This window comes from Mastomys coucha, unplaced genomic scaffold (genome assembly GCF_008632895.1).
Source record: "Mastomys coucha isolate ucsf_1 unplaced genomic scaffold, UCSF_Mcou_1 pScaffold13, whole genome shotgun sequence".
NCBI lineage: Eukaryota > Metazoa > Chordata > Mammalia > Rodentia > Muridae > Mastomys > Mastomys coucha.
In genome coordinates, this window is record NW_022196895.1 from 58859644 (window position 1) to 58879904 (window position 20261).

The 20261-nt window shown below is 41.1% G+C and overlaps 1 protein-coding gene across 9 annotated transcripts in view; it reads right to left on the reverse strand.

Moving 5' to 3' along the window:
* Piezo2 (piezo type mechanosensitive ion channel component 2) overlaps window positions 1-20261 on the reverse strand; it is a 388432-nt gene that overhangs the window by 27310 nt on the left and 340861 nt on the right. For all 9 annotated transcript variants that reach the window (XM_031365853.1, XM_031365850.1, XM_031365855.1 and 6 more), the window contains 5 exons: window positions 19121-19227; window positions 14069-14183; window positions 11376-11435; window positions 6495-6661; window positions 4022-4188 (listed from right to left, as the gene is read on the reverse strand). In XM_031365853.1, the coding sequence (XP_031221713.1) occupies window positions 4022-4188; window positions 6495-6661; window positions 11376-11435; window positions 14069-14183; window positions 19121-19227 (616 nt within the window). The remainder of the gene's footprint in view (window positions 1-4021; window positions 4189-6494; window positions 6662-11375; window positions 11436-14068; window positions 14184-19120; window positions 19228-20261) is intronic.

A 20261-nucleotide genomic window follows, 5' to 3' on the forward strand; every position in this document is an offset into this window, starting at 1 on the left:
ATCTGTATTCATTTTCTAGGTTCTCATTGTGACTATGTCTACTATTCTTATGTGAAAATTTGTGTCATGGATGTTGGGACAGAAATTTCAAAGGGAACAGGCCACACTGTGGTCATTCAAGCTGAAGGAGGGCGGCCATATATTCATCAGGCCTGTCTGCCCCAAATCCGCAGGTGTCTGAGCAGTCTCCTTGATGACATGCGACCTCTCCCCAGTGCATGGGTCCCTGGAGACCTTAAAGGAGGTGGACTTTTGTTTGAAGACACTGGGTGTGTCACTCAGCCATCGATGAAGGGCAAATTTGTTGATTCATAAACTCACAAAGTGAACTTAGCGTCCCCTTTTACTTCACATTAAAAATGAAAATCAAAATACATTACAGACTATTGATAATGGTTCTGGCTTCTCGTGTGTTTTATAATTTTGCAAATATTTTAACTTATTTTTTATTTTTTAAATCAATCTATAAGAGTGATATCGAGTGACTCCCAGCTTTGCAAACTGGTCATGGGTTTTTGTCTAGGTCATTTTTAAAGGCAGTTGCTTGGTTTTGTTTGAGCTGGTAGTTTTCCTCTGTAGCCTCCTAAGCTTTGATTTATAATTACTTAATTTCTTAGTTGAACATATTATAAATTGTTATGTAATTAAAAATCCCCTCATATAGGAATCAAGTCTGTCAGGATATTTATTTATAATTTGTAATATAATAATCTCTTAATTTCTTTTTTTTTTTCAGAGTTTGGTACTAAAGCAGCTATCCTAAAGCAGGTCGTGTGTGTGTGATATTAAGGAAGTCTATGAAGAATCTTAAGTTTTATGGGGAAATGTATATGTGTATATTTCCTTTGGGAGATGACACATGATTTGTTCAAATATCAAAAGGTGTTAGCACCACTCTCTGCCTCCGTTTTTCATTGTCAAACCTTGGAATCCAGATAGCAAAGCACATCTCCTTATTATGAAATAAACAAGGAAAGGAGGTAAAAGAAGGAGGGACTGAGAAAACCATACAAGTCACAGTAGGAGGCAGCATATCTTGGCAAAGAAAAAAACAGATATAGTAATAAGTTCTATACTGTACATATTCTTCACTGGATGGGTGGGAATAATTGTAGTTGAATATGAGTGCAACTCTTGCACAGGCAAGGCAGATTGGTCTTTAGTAGTTTTTTGGAATTAAGAGCAATAAAACATAGTTTGAGTTAGACACACACATGCAGAACAGTGTGGTCTGAAGCTGAGGGACATTTGCAAGTGTTATGAAAAATGACCGAGCAGAGGATGGACTGATGGTGGTGCTACGCCATCTGGGAATGCCTCTAGGGAAGCTCAATGTTCTCACCTCCGTGTTCTTCGCATTCCGTTGGTCCCATGATTTTTTTCCCCCCAATGGTTGTCTGACTATCATTTGGTTCTAAAGTGGGAGTATGTGGAAACCAAGAATTGTTTACTTACCTTCATTCACCCCTGTGTAGGAAGCAGTGTTAGTCCACATTGAGTGTGTCCAGGGCATCCCGACATGCCTACCTCCTCCACCTCACTCCTCCCAGACTGCACACCTCTGCATACTTTGCACATCTGCCCATCAGTGTTCACTTAGTTTCGCCGTCACTGTTTCTATATTGGCAGTAGGGTCTGAAGCTAGTGCCTCATACAACACAGACCTGCACTGTGTCTCTAAAGCATGCCCTTAGCCCATCCTTCCCTGATGAGGGAGCAGCTGTGACTGACATAGGTAGGCACTTAAGAAAAATGGGGGTAAAGTGGACTTTGATTCAGGACATAGAGATTAATCAGAGAGAGGATGGCATTCAAATGCTCTGATTTCTAGGTATGGAAATCTTGTTGGAATGAGATCAAAGAGGAAGAATTAGAGATTCCACACGAGACAGAAGTTATGGCTTACAAAACATCTAAATAAATTAAAAAATGGACAGTGGGTTTTTACTTAAGCAAAACCTGTGAGACAAGAGAAGTGAACCTTCCCTTTCACAGAGATACTGGGATGGTCTCAGAGGATATGCAGGGGGCTGGAAGTCAGTTGACACTGTCATCAACACTTGTGCTTTAGAGCTGTTGCGACTACTACTGCATCCAGAAATTACTGTCTGAGCAAAGTGCAAAAGTACAGGTAAAGAGAGGATCGAAGAACCACCATGACGGTGTTATTCTAACAATTGTTTTACTCTAGAACTAGAAAGCATCTTAACCTTCATTTCAGTTAGAAAATAAATGGTTCACCTTGGAGCTCTAAGAGAAGTCTGGCTCCAAGCCTCCCTCCTTTGAGGAAGAACATATTAGCTGAAATATATTTGATTTCAGAGCTTAAAAATAATTGGTGCATTCTCAAGTTACAGAAAACATCATCCTTTTATTATTCCTGAAAAGACCTTAAAAGAGTATCTATTTGGGAAGAAGGGAAGGACTAAATCCATAACGTTTTATCTACACAGAATCAATACAGGCAAATATACGTACATATATACATATGTATATTAGATATATCTATGTAACTGACTATTTTAACATTTGAGTTTTATATACATATATAATATACCTTATATATATATGTACATAAGTGTGAGTGATATACATATATATATACATGGATGTGATTATACACACACATATATATTTATATGATTTTCTTTTGATACCAATAGATTCAGATCTGTGTCAAAGGAAAATATGGTATATGGCTGTGTTTGAGTTTCTTAATTGATCAATTCAAAGACAGCAATTCAGTAACATCTATGAAACTATACTTCAAGGTAAGAAATTCTCTATTTAACCACTCTATCCAATGGGTGCAATTTTGGTCTTCAGTTTTGTTTTCCTGTCTCTGGTATTGGTGACCACATCCTGGGCCTTGCATGGGCTGGCTACGTAAGTAGCCAATGGAGCACCAACCTTGGTCTCTCTGATTTTTTAACTTATACTCTTGAGTTTGATATCAATAATGTTACATTCTTCCTACCTCCTTCCATCCGAAATAAAATGTAGTCAATATTTTTGAAAGAAAAATATGGTCAGCAGCCACTGTGCTGGCTGGATGTGTGGAGCCACCTAGAGGTTCTTCAGTCCTTCTTCACTACACCAGGTGGACGAGGCAATGGTCAGAGAGCCTCCTCAGATCGAAACCATCTGGGGGATGGCTCTTGTTTTTGCTAGTTCTAGAACTGAGCTCAAACCTTGACCTAGAATAGGGATATAGCTTTTTAGATATTTGATTTAAAAATACATGGCTACCCTCAGAGATGTAATTCTTGGCCTATAAGATAGCTGCATGGTGCAGTTCATCCAGTCACATGGTCACCCTGGAACTGTCAATTTTCTCCCCAAGACAGTGACGTGGGCTTAGTGAGCTCTCTACAATGGCCAACAGTGATTTAGAACAAACACCATGATGAAGAGGGTCCTGGGGCTTTTCGGGGTGGGCACTTGCCTGGGAAGAAGGGAGAGACATCAAGAGACAGTCTAACCATCATTACCATTAAGTCACCTGCTGTCCTGCTGTGAACCATGCATGTGTGACCATGAACCTAGAGAAGACGGAGGCTAACATAATTATTTCTGACATTTTTCTTCTAAATGTTTGAAGTAACACTTCTGAAAGGAGAAGATCAGCGTTATCGTCAGAAGGTAGAAAATGCTAGAAGAAAAGATACTTGGTGAAGCAACCATTTTGAAAGACGGTAAAGATGTAGCCCTTACGTAAGTAGTAATGAGTAAAAGGCAAGTGGAATGGATCATGCTTATTTGCCTGAAACTTATAAATCTCTACGCTGTGCCAGTTATAGGTATGGACACTGGAAGTTGTTCACTGTTGATGTCTGCTTTATCCAGTTCTGTCTACAGCAGGACAATGTCCCTTCAGCACTGCTGCTTGGATCTGCAGGGCCCAGGCTACCACCCCATGCTTCTGGTTAACCTTCACCACTTGCATACACTCCTCATCTTTGCCAACATCTACCTCATTCACTTCGTCACAAACAAACCCATTGCTTAGAGAGTAGAATACCTGGAGATACTGTCATGGGAATCTAAGCTATCCATCCTGTGTGCTGCCTGGGCCCTGGAACCAGCCCCAGAGTGCTCGTCGATTGTGTCCAGGCCGGATTCTCTAGAAAGGTTCATGATGTGGTTCTGGTAGTACATGTGGATGCTTTCCCGTGTTGGAACATTGCCCTGTAGAAGAGGGGACATCACAACAGTTCTCATGAAAGCACGTGTTTGAACAGTGCCGGCTGTTGCCAATACTGACAGCTTGTAGAACTTGTTATGTTAAGCAACGGTAAGCTTAATCTATGGTAAGCACACATCTATAAACGAGGCTAGTTAATTTAGGGGTAAATGTCAGGTCATTTATGGCCACTGGGGTTAGCCAATATTACTCGATATGATGGTTGATCTTCACTGTCAACCTGACTGGATTCAGAACTACATAGGGCACACTTCTCAGAATGTCTCCAGGGGCATTAGTAGAAAGATTTCACTGAGGAAGGTGGGTCAGTCGTGAATGTGGATGACACCCATGAACTGGGGTCCTGGACTGTATAAAAAGTGCAAATGGAGGAATCCAGCCATGCAGGATAGCTTTATGTCAATTCCACATAATAGAAAATCATCTGAAAGGAGAGAACCTCTATTAAGAAAATGCTTCCATAAGACTGGGCTCTACATAAGCATTGTTTTAACTACTGATTGGTAGGGGATGGTCCAGCCCATTGTGGGTGGTTCCATCTCTGGGCTGGTGGTCCTGGGTTCTATAAGAAAGCAGGCTGTGCAAGCCAGAGGGAGCCAGCTAGGAAGTAGCACCACTCCATGGCCTCTGCGTCAGCTCCTGCCTCCAGGTTTCTGCCTTGTCTGAGTTCTTGTCCCGACTTCCTTTGATGATGAACAGCAATGTGGAAGTGTAAGACAAATAACGACCACCCAAAGTTGCTTTTGATCATGGGGTTTCATCAGAGCAGTAGTGTCTAAGACACCCACTGAGTAGCAGCATTTATATGTTTCCTGTCTGTGGATACAAAGTGACCTAGTTCTCCTTTCCTACTGTCATGCCTCCGCCACCATCACCCTTATGGATTGTATCCCCTCAAGCGGTAAGACAACCCTCAGCCCATCCTTAACTTGCTTTTGCCAGACATTTTATAACAGCAAAAACTAAGGTAAGTCATATGCCCGGTGTAATTTTTACAGGAGGACAATTTTGCTCTATCACAGTCCCTTTTCCAGAAATTGGTTCAAGCTGAGTGGAGAAAAGCATCAAATCCCTGTTCAAGTAGGTTGATTTCAGCTATATTAATTCATCTCCATTATTATTTTTTATTTTGTTATATTTTATATATTTAAAATATGTTCTCAACCCCATTATGGTATAATTGACAAAATTATATGTATAAAAATAGACTTACCTTTAAACCCAATCTACAAACCATATATAACTTTTGTATGTTTTGTTAGCTTCTCTTCTCACATCCTAATTATTTTCCTGGAGGTTTCAGATCAAAATTCCCAGATTAAAATCCTATATAGGGCCCAGCACACCTATAAACTCTGATAGAAAAGAGAAAATGAATAAACTGGGGATTTTTTCCAAGGACCCATTGGTGTGTGTGAGAGAGGGGAGGGGATGTTTACACCTCACACGAAGAACTAAATGGTTATGTAATTTGCTCTCCAGGAAGATAGGATTTTATTTCAGAGTTTTAGATGAGGTTGTCTTCCTCAGGTTTCTTTTCCTGTGGTAGACACTAAGCCCAAAAGCAGTTTGGTGGGAAAGAATTTGTTCAGTTTTAGAGTTTATAATCCATCACTGAAGGAAGCCAGGGTGAGAACTTGGAGGCAAGAACTGAAGGAGAGTCCGCAGAGGAATGCTGCTAATTGGCCTGCTTGCTTCCTGTGACCTGCTCACTCTCCTTTCTTACGGTACCTCGGATCATCTGCCCAGGCTGGGATGTGACCTCCGGTATCAATGACTCCCGGACTTGCCTAGCAGCCTTGTGATGGAGGCATTGTCTCATTTGAGGTTCCTCTTCTCAAATGGCCCCAGTTTGTGCCAAGTTGGAGGAAACAAAACAAACAACAGCAACGGCGACACAACTAACCTGGACCCAGGTTGACAATTTGAAATTCTAATACCCCCATGTTTGAAACCCCTTGAATATTGGCATGCTGCCATGGGGTGGAAAATTCTATACAAGCCCTCCTGGACAGTTACAGTTAAAATGCCAGCACACTTGAATAGTCTAAGAAATAACTTTCAGGTCAAGTGTATGATGAAATAGAAATAAAGTTTCATGTTTGTATTTGGGTTCCCTCTCCCAAACTATTCAATTATTTAGGTGAAAATATTTTGTAACCCAAAATCAAAATTGGAAATTTGAAACTCCTCTGGCCCCATGCATTTTGGGCTGGGATTCAACAAGTCCGTGTGGACTTGGCAGCTCTTGGAACGTAGCGAGTAGAGAAGAGGCTGCCGTCAGCATTACCTTCTTTATCTCTCGGGTCAGCATGCATCTTTCAATACGCAGAACTGTGGATATGTCAATATGTTCCCTTGAGATGGAGTTGAGCCAAGTGGTGAAACTGTCCACTGTGGCCAGGAACAGAACCCAGGTGAACTTCAGGATATTAAATATCCTCTTGATGATATTATCTAGGCAGAAGAAGCATGGTACAGTGTTAAGGGCATGGAACGCTACCAAGAGCTGTGCTGTTGAATACACTGTGAGGTATACCACAGCCAGATCTGGATTTTGCAGGATTGTCCCTAGTGGGGACTGGGCTCCTCATTCTTAGAGACACAGAGGGGGACTGAGATCCAAACACCTAGGTAGCTCTCAACAGAGATAGTGACAGAATTGTTTTATTAGATATTTCCTTATTTACATTTCAAATGTTATCCCCTTTCCCGGTTTCCCCTCCAAAATACCCCCTATTGCCTCACCTCCCCTGCTGACCAACTCACCCTCTCCTGCTTCCCGGCCCTGGTATTCTCCTATACTGGGGCATAGAGCCTTCACAGGACCAAGGGCCTCTCCTCCCATTGATGACTGACTAGGCCATCCTCTGCTACACATGCAGCTGGAGCCATGTGTCCCACCATGTGTTCTCTTTGGTTGGTGTTTTAGTCCCTGGGAGCTCTGAGGGTACTAGTTAGTTCATATTGTTGTTCCTCCTAAGGGGCTTCAAACCCCTTCGGCTCCTTAGGTCCTCTCTCTAGCTCTTTCATTGGTACCCTGTGTTCAGGCCAATGGATGGCTGTGAGCATTCACTTCTGTATTTGTCAGGTACTGGCAGAGCCTCTCAGAAGACAGCTATATCAAGTTCTTGTCAGCAAGCACTTGTTGGCATCCACAATAGTGTCTGGGTTTGGTGATTGTATATGGGATGGATACAAGCTGGTACAACCACTCTGGAAATCAGTTTGGCAGTTCCTCAGAAAATTAGACATAGTACTACCTGAGGACCCAGCAATACCACTCCTGGGCATATACCCAGAAGATGTCCCAACAGGCAATAAGGACACATGCTCCACTATGTTCATAGCAGCCTTATTTATAATAGCCAGAAGCTGGAAACAACCCAGATGTCCCTCAACAGAGGAATGGATACAGAAAATGTGCTACATCTACACAATGGAGTACTATTCAGCTATTAAAAACAATGAATTTATGAAATTCTTAGGGAAATGGATGGATCTGGAGGATATCATCCTGAGTGAGGTAACCCAATCACAAAAGAACACACATGGTATGCATTCACTGATAAGTGGATATTAGCCCAGAAGTTCGGAATACCTAAGATACAATCCATAAACTGAATGAAACTCAAGAAAAAGGAAGACCAAAGTGTGGATACTTTGATCCTTCTTAGAAGAGGGAACAAAATACCCATGGAAGGAGTTACAGAGACAAAGTGTGGAGCAGAGACTGAAGGAATGGCAATCCAGAGAGTGACAGAATTAAGCCAGATTCAGGTGGGATTTGTCATGTCAGTCATAACAGGTCTCAACATAGTCCCTCAGGAGGGCCCTGAGGAACTGACAGAACCCCTGAAGATATCAAACTCTCTCAGGGGTTAAGTCCCTTCCATATGTGAAACTGTTATCTATACTCTATATACAGGATCTCTACACACCATCCCTCATAGTTTGAGCCATCTCTAGATTATTTTTAATACTTGCTACTAGGACTACTCTACTGAAGTGTTTGCTACACTGTATTAGTTAGAGGAAGACAGCAAAAAAGATCTGTATGCATTCAATAGAGATGTATTTTTTTTTCCCCTAGAACATGTTGGTATGTAGTTGGATGAACTTGTGACAAGGAAAACCTATACATATTTAGGCCTGACTGTAAGGAGTTTGGCAAATTAGAGACTGCAACTCAAAGTGCACCTAGTATTGACTCAAGAATAGGAATGATCTATGCCTGCCTCATAGGGTCCCTTGAGTGTTTTCCTACAGCTATTTTAGGGATTATTGGTGGAAGCTTTTTATTCCCCTCCCATTCATACTTCCGGCAAACCATCTTTTCTTTCACAGAGCTCTCTTCATGGGCTGTGCATGCTCATACACCACTGATCCATCTTCTTCACTCAATTAGATGGAATTTTATGTCAACAACGGAACTCTTCACACAGGATCCATCATCACCTCCAGGCAGCAGAAGCCCTGGGATTGCTAATAGGAGTTTTATCCTTGACTACAGTTGTGACTGGAGAGCTGTCACGGAGCAGCTCTGCTCAGAGTTCTATTGTGATCAAAATGTCAACAACATGCACATCTCCCAGAACTTCCTAGAGCCTATCTTTAGGGCCTTCGAACACTCAGAAAGACTGGGGGGAGGTTTAGTGACTGGTGACCTCATCCTCAGGAACATCACTCAGCTTTATGAAACAAGAAAGTTGTCACTTGGAACAAATGGATGATCGTAGAGGACATCATGTTGTATTAAGTAAGCCAGGTATGGAAAACCACATGCTATATGATATCACTTACATTGAGCATCTAATCTAGTGATCTCACAGAAACAGAGAGCAGAGCCACATCACCAGGCCAGGGATGGGACAACTGGGAGAAAGTGGCTCAAGGCAAGCTTTCTTGGAAGGGTTCTATCTAGTGACCTACGGACGGCAGGGGATGGTAACTAGCGATTATGTATTATGTTGGGATTTGCAAAAAAAAAAGAAAAAAGAAAAATAGACTTAAGGAGCTCTAACTATGGCTAAAAAAAATATAGACTTAAGGAGCTCTAACTATGGCGGGGAGGTGGATAGACAGGTTTATCTGCTGGGCCGCAGCAATCACTTGACTTTGTACAGGTATAATGAAACCGTGTCTCGTATGCTGGTTACTATATACATCAAGGAAGACTCAGAATAGAAGGAGTAGACCATTCTGTCTGTCTGTCTGTTTGCCCTTATCACTTATGTACGTGGTGGATAGTCTTCAATCATGTGGCAGCCCCATAGGCTCCTTTCTAGTGTGAGCAGATATGACCACTGAATTGCTTGTTTTTGCTCCCCACTAATCTCCTCTCTGCTTTGAAGGTCACAGTGTACATCAGAGTTTGGCTTTAGGATATAGGAAAAGAACCTGGGTTTGAGCTAAGTGGTCTAAGAGGGAAGACAGCTTTACTTCTAGTAAAGTTTTGCTTTCATCCAAGGGTCATGTAAAGAAGGGAGCCTCCAGGTGAATGCCATTCTTAAGGGGGATGATGGGGAATGGGGTGGCAGGTAGCAATATGAAAGAACCAGGTGAGGCTAGACTCTTGATGTTTTATGTCCCCATGGGAATATCTCCTGCCTATGCAGCTACTACCCCTGCTGCTCCTCAGGACTTTTCTGGGCTGTTGCATCCCTTCGTCTTCCATATGTCTTAAGAGGTGAGAAGGAACACAGGGTCCTTTGCTGAGCAAAGTAGCAAAGGCAGAGATGAAGGGCTGGGAAGCAGGTAGGGTCCGTTGATGCTTCTCTTCTTTGCACTCCCAGTTTCCTAGTTATCTAACTATGTGCTTATTGTTTTAGAGTATGCATACGCTCATGTGTGAAGGCCAGAAGAGAGCATCCAGTGTCCTCCACTGGCATTCTCTGTCGATCCTTTCAGGCAAGTTCTCACCTTGAACCTAGAGCTGATGCTTTCTTGACGAGGCTGGAAGTCGCCAAGCCTTCATAATCCTCCTGTCACCCCCAACCATCACCATGGAGCTGGAATTCCAGGCCCATGTAGGATTTCTGACTTGTTACCTGGGTGCTGAGAGCTGGACTCCAGGCCTTATGATTATGCAACGAGTTTCTAACCTGTGAGCCATGTCTCCAGATCCCCTTATGCATTTAAAGAACTCTAGACCAAAGCATGCAATCCCCCTACTGATTTGGAGAGGACACCAAGATACGTTTACAGACATAAAAGGAAGGTTTGAGCCCTGCAGGCTGAACAGCTTAGAGCAAGAGCCACTGATATACTTCAGCAGGTCTTAGGGTTTTGACAACTCATTCTTATTTTTCTCCTATTCACATTTAGTCACTTAGAAGCAATGGTTATTAGCTGTTCAGCATTTCAACACCAAACGACTTATTTGTATAATTTAGGGCATGTTTTAAAATAGCCAGCAGAGGGGATTCTGGGTGTTCTTCACACAAAGCAATAACAAACTTTTGAGCGGATGGAGAGATTCCTTAGCCTGATGTCATGGTCCCCCATCCTCTATGTTTATCAGAGTATGTATATGTAGCATCATTATATCTCAATTTTAAAAGTTCTATTTTTTTTTTTTTAAAAAAAAAGAAGAAGAAATGTCAACATTTTTTAAATGCTCTTATTCTGGTAGCTTCTATGCAGCATCTCACCATGAGCACAGACATCAAGGAACCCAACATTCCATCCCATGCTCCAGAGGCTGGGTCCTCTCCCAGGAGTCCTTCTCCATCTCAGCAGCGACATGAGATTTCAAGGGGCTAGGATTGAGACCCTTCAGCCTTAATCCATACTCCTGGTTGGGGTTCATAACCTTGCACTACCCTTCTTCACCACATGGGGCAATGCCATTTCCTTTCTTTTCTTTTTCTTTTTATTGAGAATGAATTCTCTCATACAATATATCCCCGACCACAGTTTCCCTCCCTCCATTCCTCTCAGTTCTCCTCCTCCCACACCTCCCCTCTTTCCCAGATCAATCGATCCTCTGATTCCCTTTAGAAAAGAGCAGGTCTCCCAGGGATATCAACTAAACAGGACAAAAGAAGATACAATAAGACCAGACAAAAGCCCTGCTCTGAGGCTGGCCTAGGCAACCCAACAGGAGGAAAAGAGTCCCAAGAGCAGGCAAAGGAGTCCTCACAGATCAGCTTTGTCCCTGTTTTGTTACCTGGTCCATCAGATTTCTTTTTGATTGGCTCATCCTCTCGATCTTCCCATTCCACTGGACCTGCACATAAAATATGTTTCATCATATTGACTGTATTATTATAGGATCTTGAGCAATTTTCATGATCAAGGAATATTAATTTTTTTTTTTTGCTGACCATATGCTTGTTGAATAAAACCATAGTGAGGTGAGTTTGCCTCATTAAATATTAAAACTATCTCCATGGCTACTGGACTCAACCTGTGACAGTGATTCATAGACTGACAGTAGAAGAATGAGTCAGAATACAGTTGCAGTTCATATAGAAGCTGACCTAGGAGCTGACAGCTTGACTATTGCTTATTTCTAACTCAAAAGGAAGACTTTTTAAATTAGTAGGGCTGTGATCATTGCCCATGTAACTAACGGTACAAAAATACAGCTCTACTACACAGTAAGTAAGTAAGTAAGTAAGTAAGTAAGTAAGTAAGACATACAGGAGAACATTTGCTTAACACTGGGTACTAAAGGCTTTCTTATTTAGCAAGATAACGATTCTAAAATATCAGAAATTTAGATATGTTTTGATATCAAAGCAACTTTATATTGTTTGGATAGTCACGTATCATAAACTAAATCAAAATGCAAGCATTGGACAGGGAATCGTGATTATCACACACCATAGGAGGCAATATGCCCACCGTCCAAGCAGTCCTAATTAATAAGAAAAGGACAAACACTCCCAGAGAATGGCAGAAGACAGTAATAGCTGTGTTTGAACCCTCAAATACAAAGTATAAATTATGCAGACAATAGAAAGTAAAAACGCCCAGTATCGTTAGATAAGGATTAAACTAAATTCCAATGAAAATCCCTCAGGAAAGAAGTAATAAAAAGAACAGTGGAGGGCTTTGGTATGACATTATAAGAAATGTACTTCCTTTATCCGGGCACATAAAAGTATAAATTACTAAAAACTTGTGTGGGGAAAAAACTATTAAAGTGTATGAAGCATAACCTTTCACTCAGTTCCTACTTTTGGGAATCTATTCTGTAAGATGTGTGTTACTCTTAACTTCTGTCACACTTTCATATACATTTATGTACGGCTACATGTGAGCTTTTTCCAAGGATACCTATGACAGCATTGTTGGATGTGATAAAAATCAGGAAGCAATCTTTTTGTCCATTAATGATGAAATAATTGAATAAATTATGCATATCTGTACTGTAGAACCTTTTATAGCCATTAAAAAAACCCGGCAGTTTCATGAATATTTAATAGGAGAAATGTTCATGATACATTACTAATGAAAGTTTAAGACGCCTTTGTGCACATGAACTCAAATCTAAAAAGTTAATGAACAAACAACATGCATTTGCCAAGGCGGAGAAGACCAACGCCTCATTGGGGTAGGATGCAGTTTTCTGGGAGGCTGTGTGTGTGTGTGTGTGTGTGTGTGTGTGTGTGTATATGTGGTGTGTGTTCATATATACACATGTGCACAAGTGTATGCAGATACAGTCACCACATTCACCAGATTCTGGATCTCCCTCCATTCCTTGGCTTATTATATTGGATATACATTAAATTTATTTCTTTCAAATGCAGTTATAGTTACCAGGAGATACTAAGAGAGGGAAGGTTAAAAAAAAAGAGAACAAATTTTATAATTAATTACATGAGAAATTTTGATTTTTTTTTAAGATTTCTTTTTTTAAAAAGATTTATTTATTTATTATATGTAAGTACACTGTAGCTGTCTTTAGATACACCAGAAGAGGGCATCCAGTCTCATTACAGATGGCTGTGAGCCACCATGTGGTTGCTGGGAATTGAACTCAGGACCTCCGGAAGAGCAATCAGTGCTCTTAACCACTGAGCCATCTCTCTAGCCTCAAAATTTCTTAACTTCATATCATAAGGAACCCACGATTGCATTATCTTTGCACAGAATCAAACTATAGCATAAAAACCTAGGGTTCCCTTCAACTGCATTATTTAACTTCCAGTCTCCCAAGAAGCAACCACTGTTATTAATACAATTTGGTAGGGGTTTTGTTTGTTTGTTTTTCTTCTCTGACACTTAGACACTGTGATACGTGCTTATTCACACTATAAAATATGGTGTTGAGGTACTCTGATTTCCTTTGTTCTATTGGTGGTTTCAATAATTTTGTAAAATACTGTTTTTCACATAAATGTCAGGAAACTACTAGATAGTATTTGGCTACTTCTGTGCCAGTTTGACACTAGCTAGAGTCACTTGGGAAGAGAGGACATAAATTGAGCAAATGCCCCCACCTGGGGTCAAGCCTGTGGTACATTTTCTTAAGTGACAATCGATGGAGGAGCACTCAGCTCATTGTGGGGCACGTGGTCCTGTTCTAAGAAAACAGGCCTATCAAGCTAATGAGCAGCACTCCTGTACCTTTCCCAAGCTCCTGCCCTGACTCCCTCAGTGGTGTACTATGAGCTGAGCTGTAAGGTAAAAATAAATCTTTTCTTCCACAAGTTGCTTTGGGTCATGGTCTTTATAGAATAGAAACTTAATTAAGATGGAATTCCATCATGCTTTGGTAATACAATCTCTTCAACATCTCCAATTCTATTGGATTGAAAACCCTATCTGGAGGCACCCTAGGCATCCCATGTCCCTAGCTGTGCTCTTCTGTGGCACACAGCCAGTGGCTGTTTCCTGCCCAGCACTTACCCTCCCCGGATCCTTTGCGTCTCTCCTTCTGCTCTTCTCTGGCCAACTTTTTCTTCTCTTTCCTCCTCTGTCGGAGCGCTGTTTTAGGATCAGTAATCCAGGCTTGGTAGACAAACTGAAAGGAAATCATCCAATTACTTTCTGACTTTCAAAAAGTAATTCAAAAATGAAAATGGACCTAAGTCAAGCTTCTCCTGTGTAAGTGTGTTTTTCTCTTACAAATCTCTCTTATGTTGACTTGACCTCTGCTGACTTAGTTTTTGTTTGTTTGTTTGTTTGCTTGTGTGTTTGAGACAGGGGGGGGGTGTCTCATTATATAATTCTGGCTGGCCTAGAACTTGCTTTGTAGAACTACCTGTTTCTGTCTCCCAAGCTTTGGGATTAAAGGCATGTACCACCACACCCACCTAAAGCTGTTCTTTTATTACCATAAGATGCAATGTATAAACAGCTGTGGGATATACTTGCTTTGGTGTCACAGATGATCTTGCATAAACTCTGGGTAAAAACCAAACCATCATTTCACCGAAACACCACCACCATTTGTGATTCTCAGCCATGACATTTTTGCTTTGCACTCAACAATCTGAAGTCAGAGGTCTTGATAAACTCCATTAAGAGGAGTTTCTCCCACCACAAACTTTTTAGTCAATAGCAAAGTGACTTCTTTAAATGTCTTATTTACTTGGGAGGAGTAAGTTTTGCATCTTCAATGCTCTCCTGATAGTGGTTATGGGTAACTTGAAAAAGATGCTCTGTAGAGGGATGCGTATTTTAAAAGTAAAATGGTGTCAGTGTACGAGTGAGCTACTCCGGGGAAACAGGGAGGGATGCTGGTACCTCAGGCCGCCCTTGGTCAGTTGCATTCAGGAGCTGACAACTGCTGCATCAAAATTTTACAACCAATAACCAGGAAGGAGCAGTTTGGAAAGACCCACCCTCTACATTCCCAGAAGCATGCCAAAGCAATAACTAAGACCTGATACATAAAAATCAGCCTCCTAGAAGCCATGAAGCCAAGCAGGCATGCTTAACATGCGACACCCGGTCTCAGGGAAGCTGGGTTTTCCATTGTCACGATTAAGACAAACATACAGAAGGGACAGCTGTAAACCCATGTAGTGTCATTTTATCCTAGATTATTTTCATAGTTCAGGGTTTTTTTTTTTTTTTTTGAAAACACAACATAAACAGATGGGGTTCTGATGTCAACAGAAAATAAAGATTCAGCTCTTCCAATATGGAAATGTGAGGGGTATATGGTCCAAGAAAAAACAAACAAACAAAAAAACTTTGTTTTTCCTCACTGGTAAAAATGTGAGTTCTATGGTCAATTAACACAAATGTAAAATTGGTATTATTCCTAGATAACAAATACTGGAGATGACATGCCCTATTTTATAGAATTAGAAAATGAACTGATGTTCAGAAAGATCAAAGCAAGGACTGCTGGATCTTAGAAAATGAACTGATGTTCAGAAAGATCAAAGCAAGGACTGCTGGATCTTCCCTGAACACATTAGCTGAGAGTCTGCCTACTTATCTCTCAGGTTCAGTACATTAAAAGGCAAATTTGCACAATACGGTTTGTTTCAAAAGAAAGTGAACTGATAATAAATCTTCAGATTGAAGAATGACCTAGGATGACATTTCATTCAAGGAAAGTATTAAGCAATTATTCTTTTATAAAATGCAAGAATCCCAAAGAGAAGTTAAAAGGTAATGATTTGTGAGTAGAGCAGGCACACGGATTGTAGGGCATCCTTTTTCTGAAGAGAAAGCAAACAGCGGGGAGGGAGAGAGGAGGGCAGAGAAGAGCAGGATTAACAGACTTTACGAAAAGCAAGTAAAGGACCATCAATGACATGACATAGTGGGGAGAACTAAGGACTGGGTTGGTCCCTAAGGGGTGAAGGCCACCAGTGTCTTCTTGGTGAGAGGGACATTCTGGTCATGCGGGCTCAGGAAAGCAAGAGGGGGCAACCACACTATGAGCCACTGGCTTCTTATTCTCAGGTACAGCTGTCTCAGGACTGCCATTTTGAAACTTAAACGTTTTAAGATTTCAAATACTTGACTGAGGGCCAGTTTTGCCTTTTCCTATTTCAGAAAAGGGTTCTGGCCTTCACGGAGTCAAGAAATGGAAGATTTTTTACTGACCTTCCACATCATGACATTACAGCTCAATCTAACTCACACCCAACTTGGTGGCTTGTCTAGGGTACCAGGCTTTTTACTACATCAGCCGGAAGGAGAAAGTGCTTGGAAGTATGCACACAAAGTGTGAGGGCTCAGTTAATAGTCACTGCCATGTGTATGCTTGTGCATGTGTGTCTGACTTTATCTTAACGTTCATCTTCATTATTAGGGGGAAAAAAGATTTTTTTTTTATCAAGAGATCATTAAGCAACAATGCATATATTCTTTTAAACGGAGAGTTTCATTAGAGTGGGGATTCTTAAATCAAATGGGTAATATTGTATAATTTGTCTTCTAATTGGACTGTGACCCAAAAGTTTCTTAACTCATTATTTAATCATCTGTAACAGAAGGGATGGATAAATTGCAATTGCTCTCTTTAATAATTTTAAAATCACGAGTTGAGAATTTACATATATTCCTAGAGGAGACAAGATAAAGTCCCCACAGAGACAGCAGCAGTGACTATTAATTCAAGTCAGCCTTCTGAAATTTAAAATGAAAGGGAGTCGGAGGTGGGGCTCTGTGGCTCTAGGTAGACCAGCAGCAATCTGGCCTCACCTGTGAGCTTCACAGAGACTCAGGTTTTCAGGTCCACATGACCGATGGAAACAGAATAAGCATGGAAATGAGATCACCAGAAAAAGGCAAGGCACACTGGTCTCTGTCACTGTCCCAACTGTTTGCTTGAACTCAAGGACCATCAACATTGACCCAAGTGTTTCAGAGTTCATGCCTGGCTGAGTTTGGAAGGGGAAATGTGGTACTACAAAATTCAAGAAGGATGATTTTCTTTTTTCTTTGTGGATTTTAGTCATGAGGTGACTGCCATATAGGCAGTTGACTGACTTCCATTGTGTACTAGATGGATGACACCAAATGTGTAGTTAAACTGTATTCAGTAGCACTGCTGTGCTCTGGGAGTGAGCCTCGAGGAAAGGAGGTATGCTGGATACAGGAACTAGACAGTTGGATCCAAATTAGGAAGCTGGAGACTAACAAGAAGCTGAAAAAGGGACATATCCAGGAGAGGTTTTGTTTTTGGAAGATGGTTCAGATTGTTTTTAATGAGCTTTCTGAGAAAAAAAATTATTAGTGTTTTACTCATTATAAACTGATGCATACAGATTATTTTTACCAGCTTTCTGAGAAAATGATGAATGTTTTACTCATTATAAACTGATGCATGCAACCAGATGTAACCCTTTTAAAATAAGACGTAACTTACGTAAAAGTATGAAGAGAGAAAGTACACATATATCTGCATTTCCTCTTTCTATTCTTGATAATCTCCAATGGTATCTACTTTAAAAAGTACTAAAATGGTAAGAAGTCTGGCTCCTAAGAACTCTTTTTCAACGACTCAATGCTTTACATCCGTACAATATTTTCATTGTACAACTCATAGAAAAGAGAAAATGTAGATATAGAATGTTTTACTAAAGTTCTACGGAGCAGAGAGCCACACGCTACACATCAGTAAAACATGAAATACCTTTGCAGCTCTGATTAAATACTGAAGAATAGTTTTGGGAAGTTTAATGACAGACTTTGGCAAGGCTAAAATGGCTGAGGCAAACTTCCCAATAGCTCTCTACAAAGAAGGACAAAGCAAGAGTAATTAGTAGGAAAAAAAACCCCAACCAAACAAAAGTTAACAGTTTAATACATGATGTTACATGGGTTTGTCCCTACAATTAATGTTGAGGTTAAAACATGCCAATCACCAAAGCTAGAATAAAATGTACTGGGCTTGGAAGTTAGGAGAACGCGGACTCAGTCAAAGCATGTAGTCCATAAACACAGTGAGGATGGTCCATATTCTCTCCTTGCTGTACAGTAAGTGGTGGTTAGCATAAAATTCATTACATAAAAAGTAAGGCTGTTAAGTCATTAGTATTTGGCAAGCACCTTCATTCATGCATACAAACATGGTCGCCAAACACACAGAGGAGCAATGGATAGGTTAGGGAGGCAGCATCGCACCAAGGAGCCTCCACAAGCTACTTGGCTTTCTATGTCACCACAAAAACTAGTTGTTTGAGCTTGTCCAGTTATGAAAGCCCTGTCTAGGGAACAATGCATAGCCTTACCATGGGTTATCAGGAGGTTTTGTGGATATCTTTCTATAAGTCCTGTACTATGATAAATGAGATATAGCTGTTCCAACTGTGATCCAGAGGTAAGAGAAACATGTACAAAGAGTTCACTCCCTGTGTACTGACAAGGCCTCATCTTCAAGAAGGATGGATTGCATCCTACCCCCATTAACATTGTGTTGGTAGGTGGGTCAGAGCTGGGCTTGAGTCAGCAGGTTCCTGAACAAAGAGATCTCAGCTGAAAAAGATCAGGACTGGGCTGGCTGCTTATGATTCTTATTTAATATTCTGATACCATTAGTAGTACAAAACCTAAAGCTAGTTTTCATGATCCAAATGCACTGTATAAGCGATCATTTCAAAGCAGAGCATGTGTATTATTTACACAACCAACTCTTTTACACAGGGAACTGTGAGCCCAGTGTTCAAGCAATCCGAGGCAAGGCTGAGAAATCTGCCTACTTGCAACAGAAAATTTTTTGTTTAGGTCATCAAAGTTGCTTTGATGTCAGGGACGAAGAGCTGAGCCACATCCTGTTCATGTGAAGTGGTAATTAGGATGTCACTGAGAGGGAACAATGCTGTAGTTTAATTAGAAATACACAATTTCAGATATATACCAGACGTCTCTGAGAGCTGCACCATAGGAGTAAAGAGGAGGTCACCAGGCCTGCAAGCAAGACTCGTCAGTTAAAAAACAATCGCCATGTTTCTACCTAGTGATGGCCACCATTGTCCCCATCCCTCTAATTACCTGGAACGCTGACTTCCGTGGGGGTTCTTCGTCTTCCTTTTTAAGTTCCTCTTCTTCCTCCTCTTCACTATCCGTTTCAAACAAATAATAATCTCCACTCCTGACCACTAAGCAAAACAAAATATTTGCTTATTTCTTGAAAGAGACACAAGAAACCTGGGGGTGGGGGGTGGGCTTATTAATGAAATGCACATCCCCAACCCCTCAAAAAGACCACAGCAAGAGATGTTAGCAGGAGAAAACAGATGTAAAGAACCCATTTTAGTCTGGGGTCACACACAGTGCTGGCATGGCTGGGTCTACAGAGCATGAGGCCTTGTCTGTACCATTTTAAGAGATCAGCAACTAAGGGGTTGACCTGGCAATTTCTCCCTTCTTCACTGTTTTAAAGGGCTGAATCCATTTGGAGACGTCAAGATACTTGAACACCCTTTCTTTTCTCTTCATCAATTTTTGATCGTCTAGACAAAGGCCAAGAGTGAAGTGGAAGATTTGGCACAGTCTGTTACAGACAACTAACCAGGGTGACCCAGGTTTGAGGCCAGTGCCACCAGCCTCTACTTCACTTTAATACTATGCAGACCTGGCTTCTTCACACGTAACACATGAGGCAATGGAAGACAAGACATTTGAAAGAGTTAAAAAACAAAACAAAATAAAATAAACAACGACGACGACAACAACAAACACAATGCCACAAAGAGGAAAAGGGTAGGTAATATCAATTAACAAAACAAGATGACAACGTTGTGTCTGACTGCTTTTACAACATTGTGTCCATAGGATAGACTGAGGACAGCAGCCTGGGTCCATAAGGTTTGGCTCTGTCATACTTCTGGTCAACAAGCCATTCCCTGGGAACATAATAAAATCCAGGGGGAACTATACTGACCATCAGGCGCAGAGCACAAACAGTATGGCCTGCTTCTGCCTCATCTGACACTTGCCCTGCAAGAACATACTGACTGTGTCAGGAATGGGGAAATCGAAATCAGAGATGTCTCGAGACTTAAAGACAATGAGGAAATTCAGTCTTTATATGTTTGAAAACTTTTGAATTTAATAGAGAAAAGAGACTCCCTCCTGATGCTACAAGAACTGTACCATCATTGTGGGAATGCATACTCATGACTTCTAATTG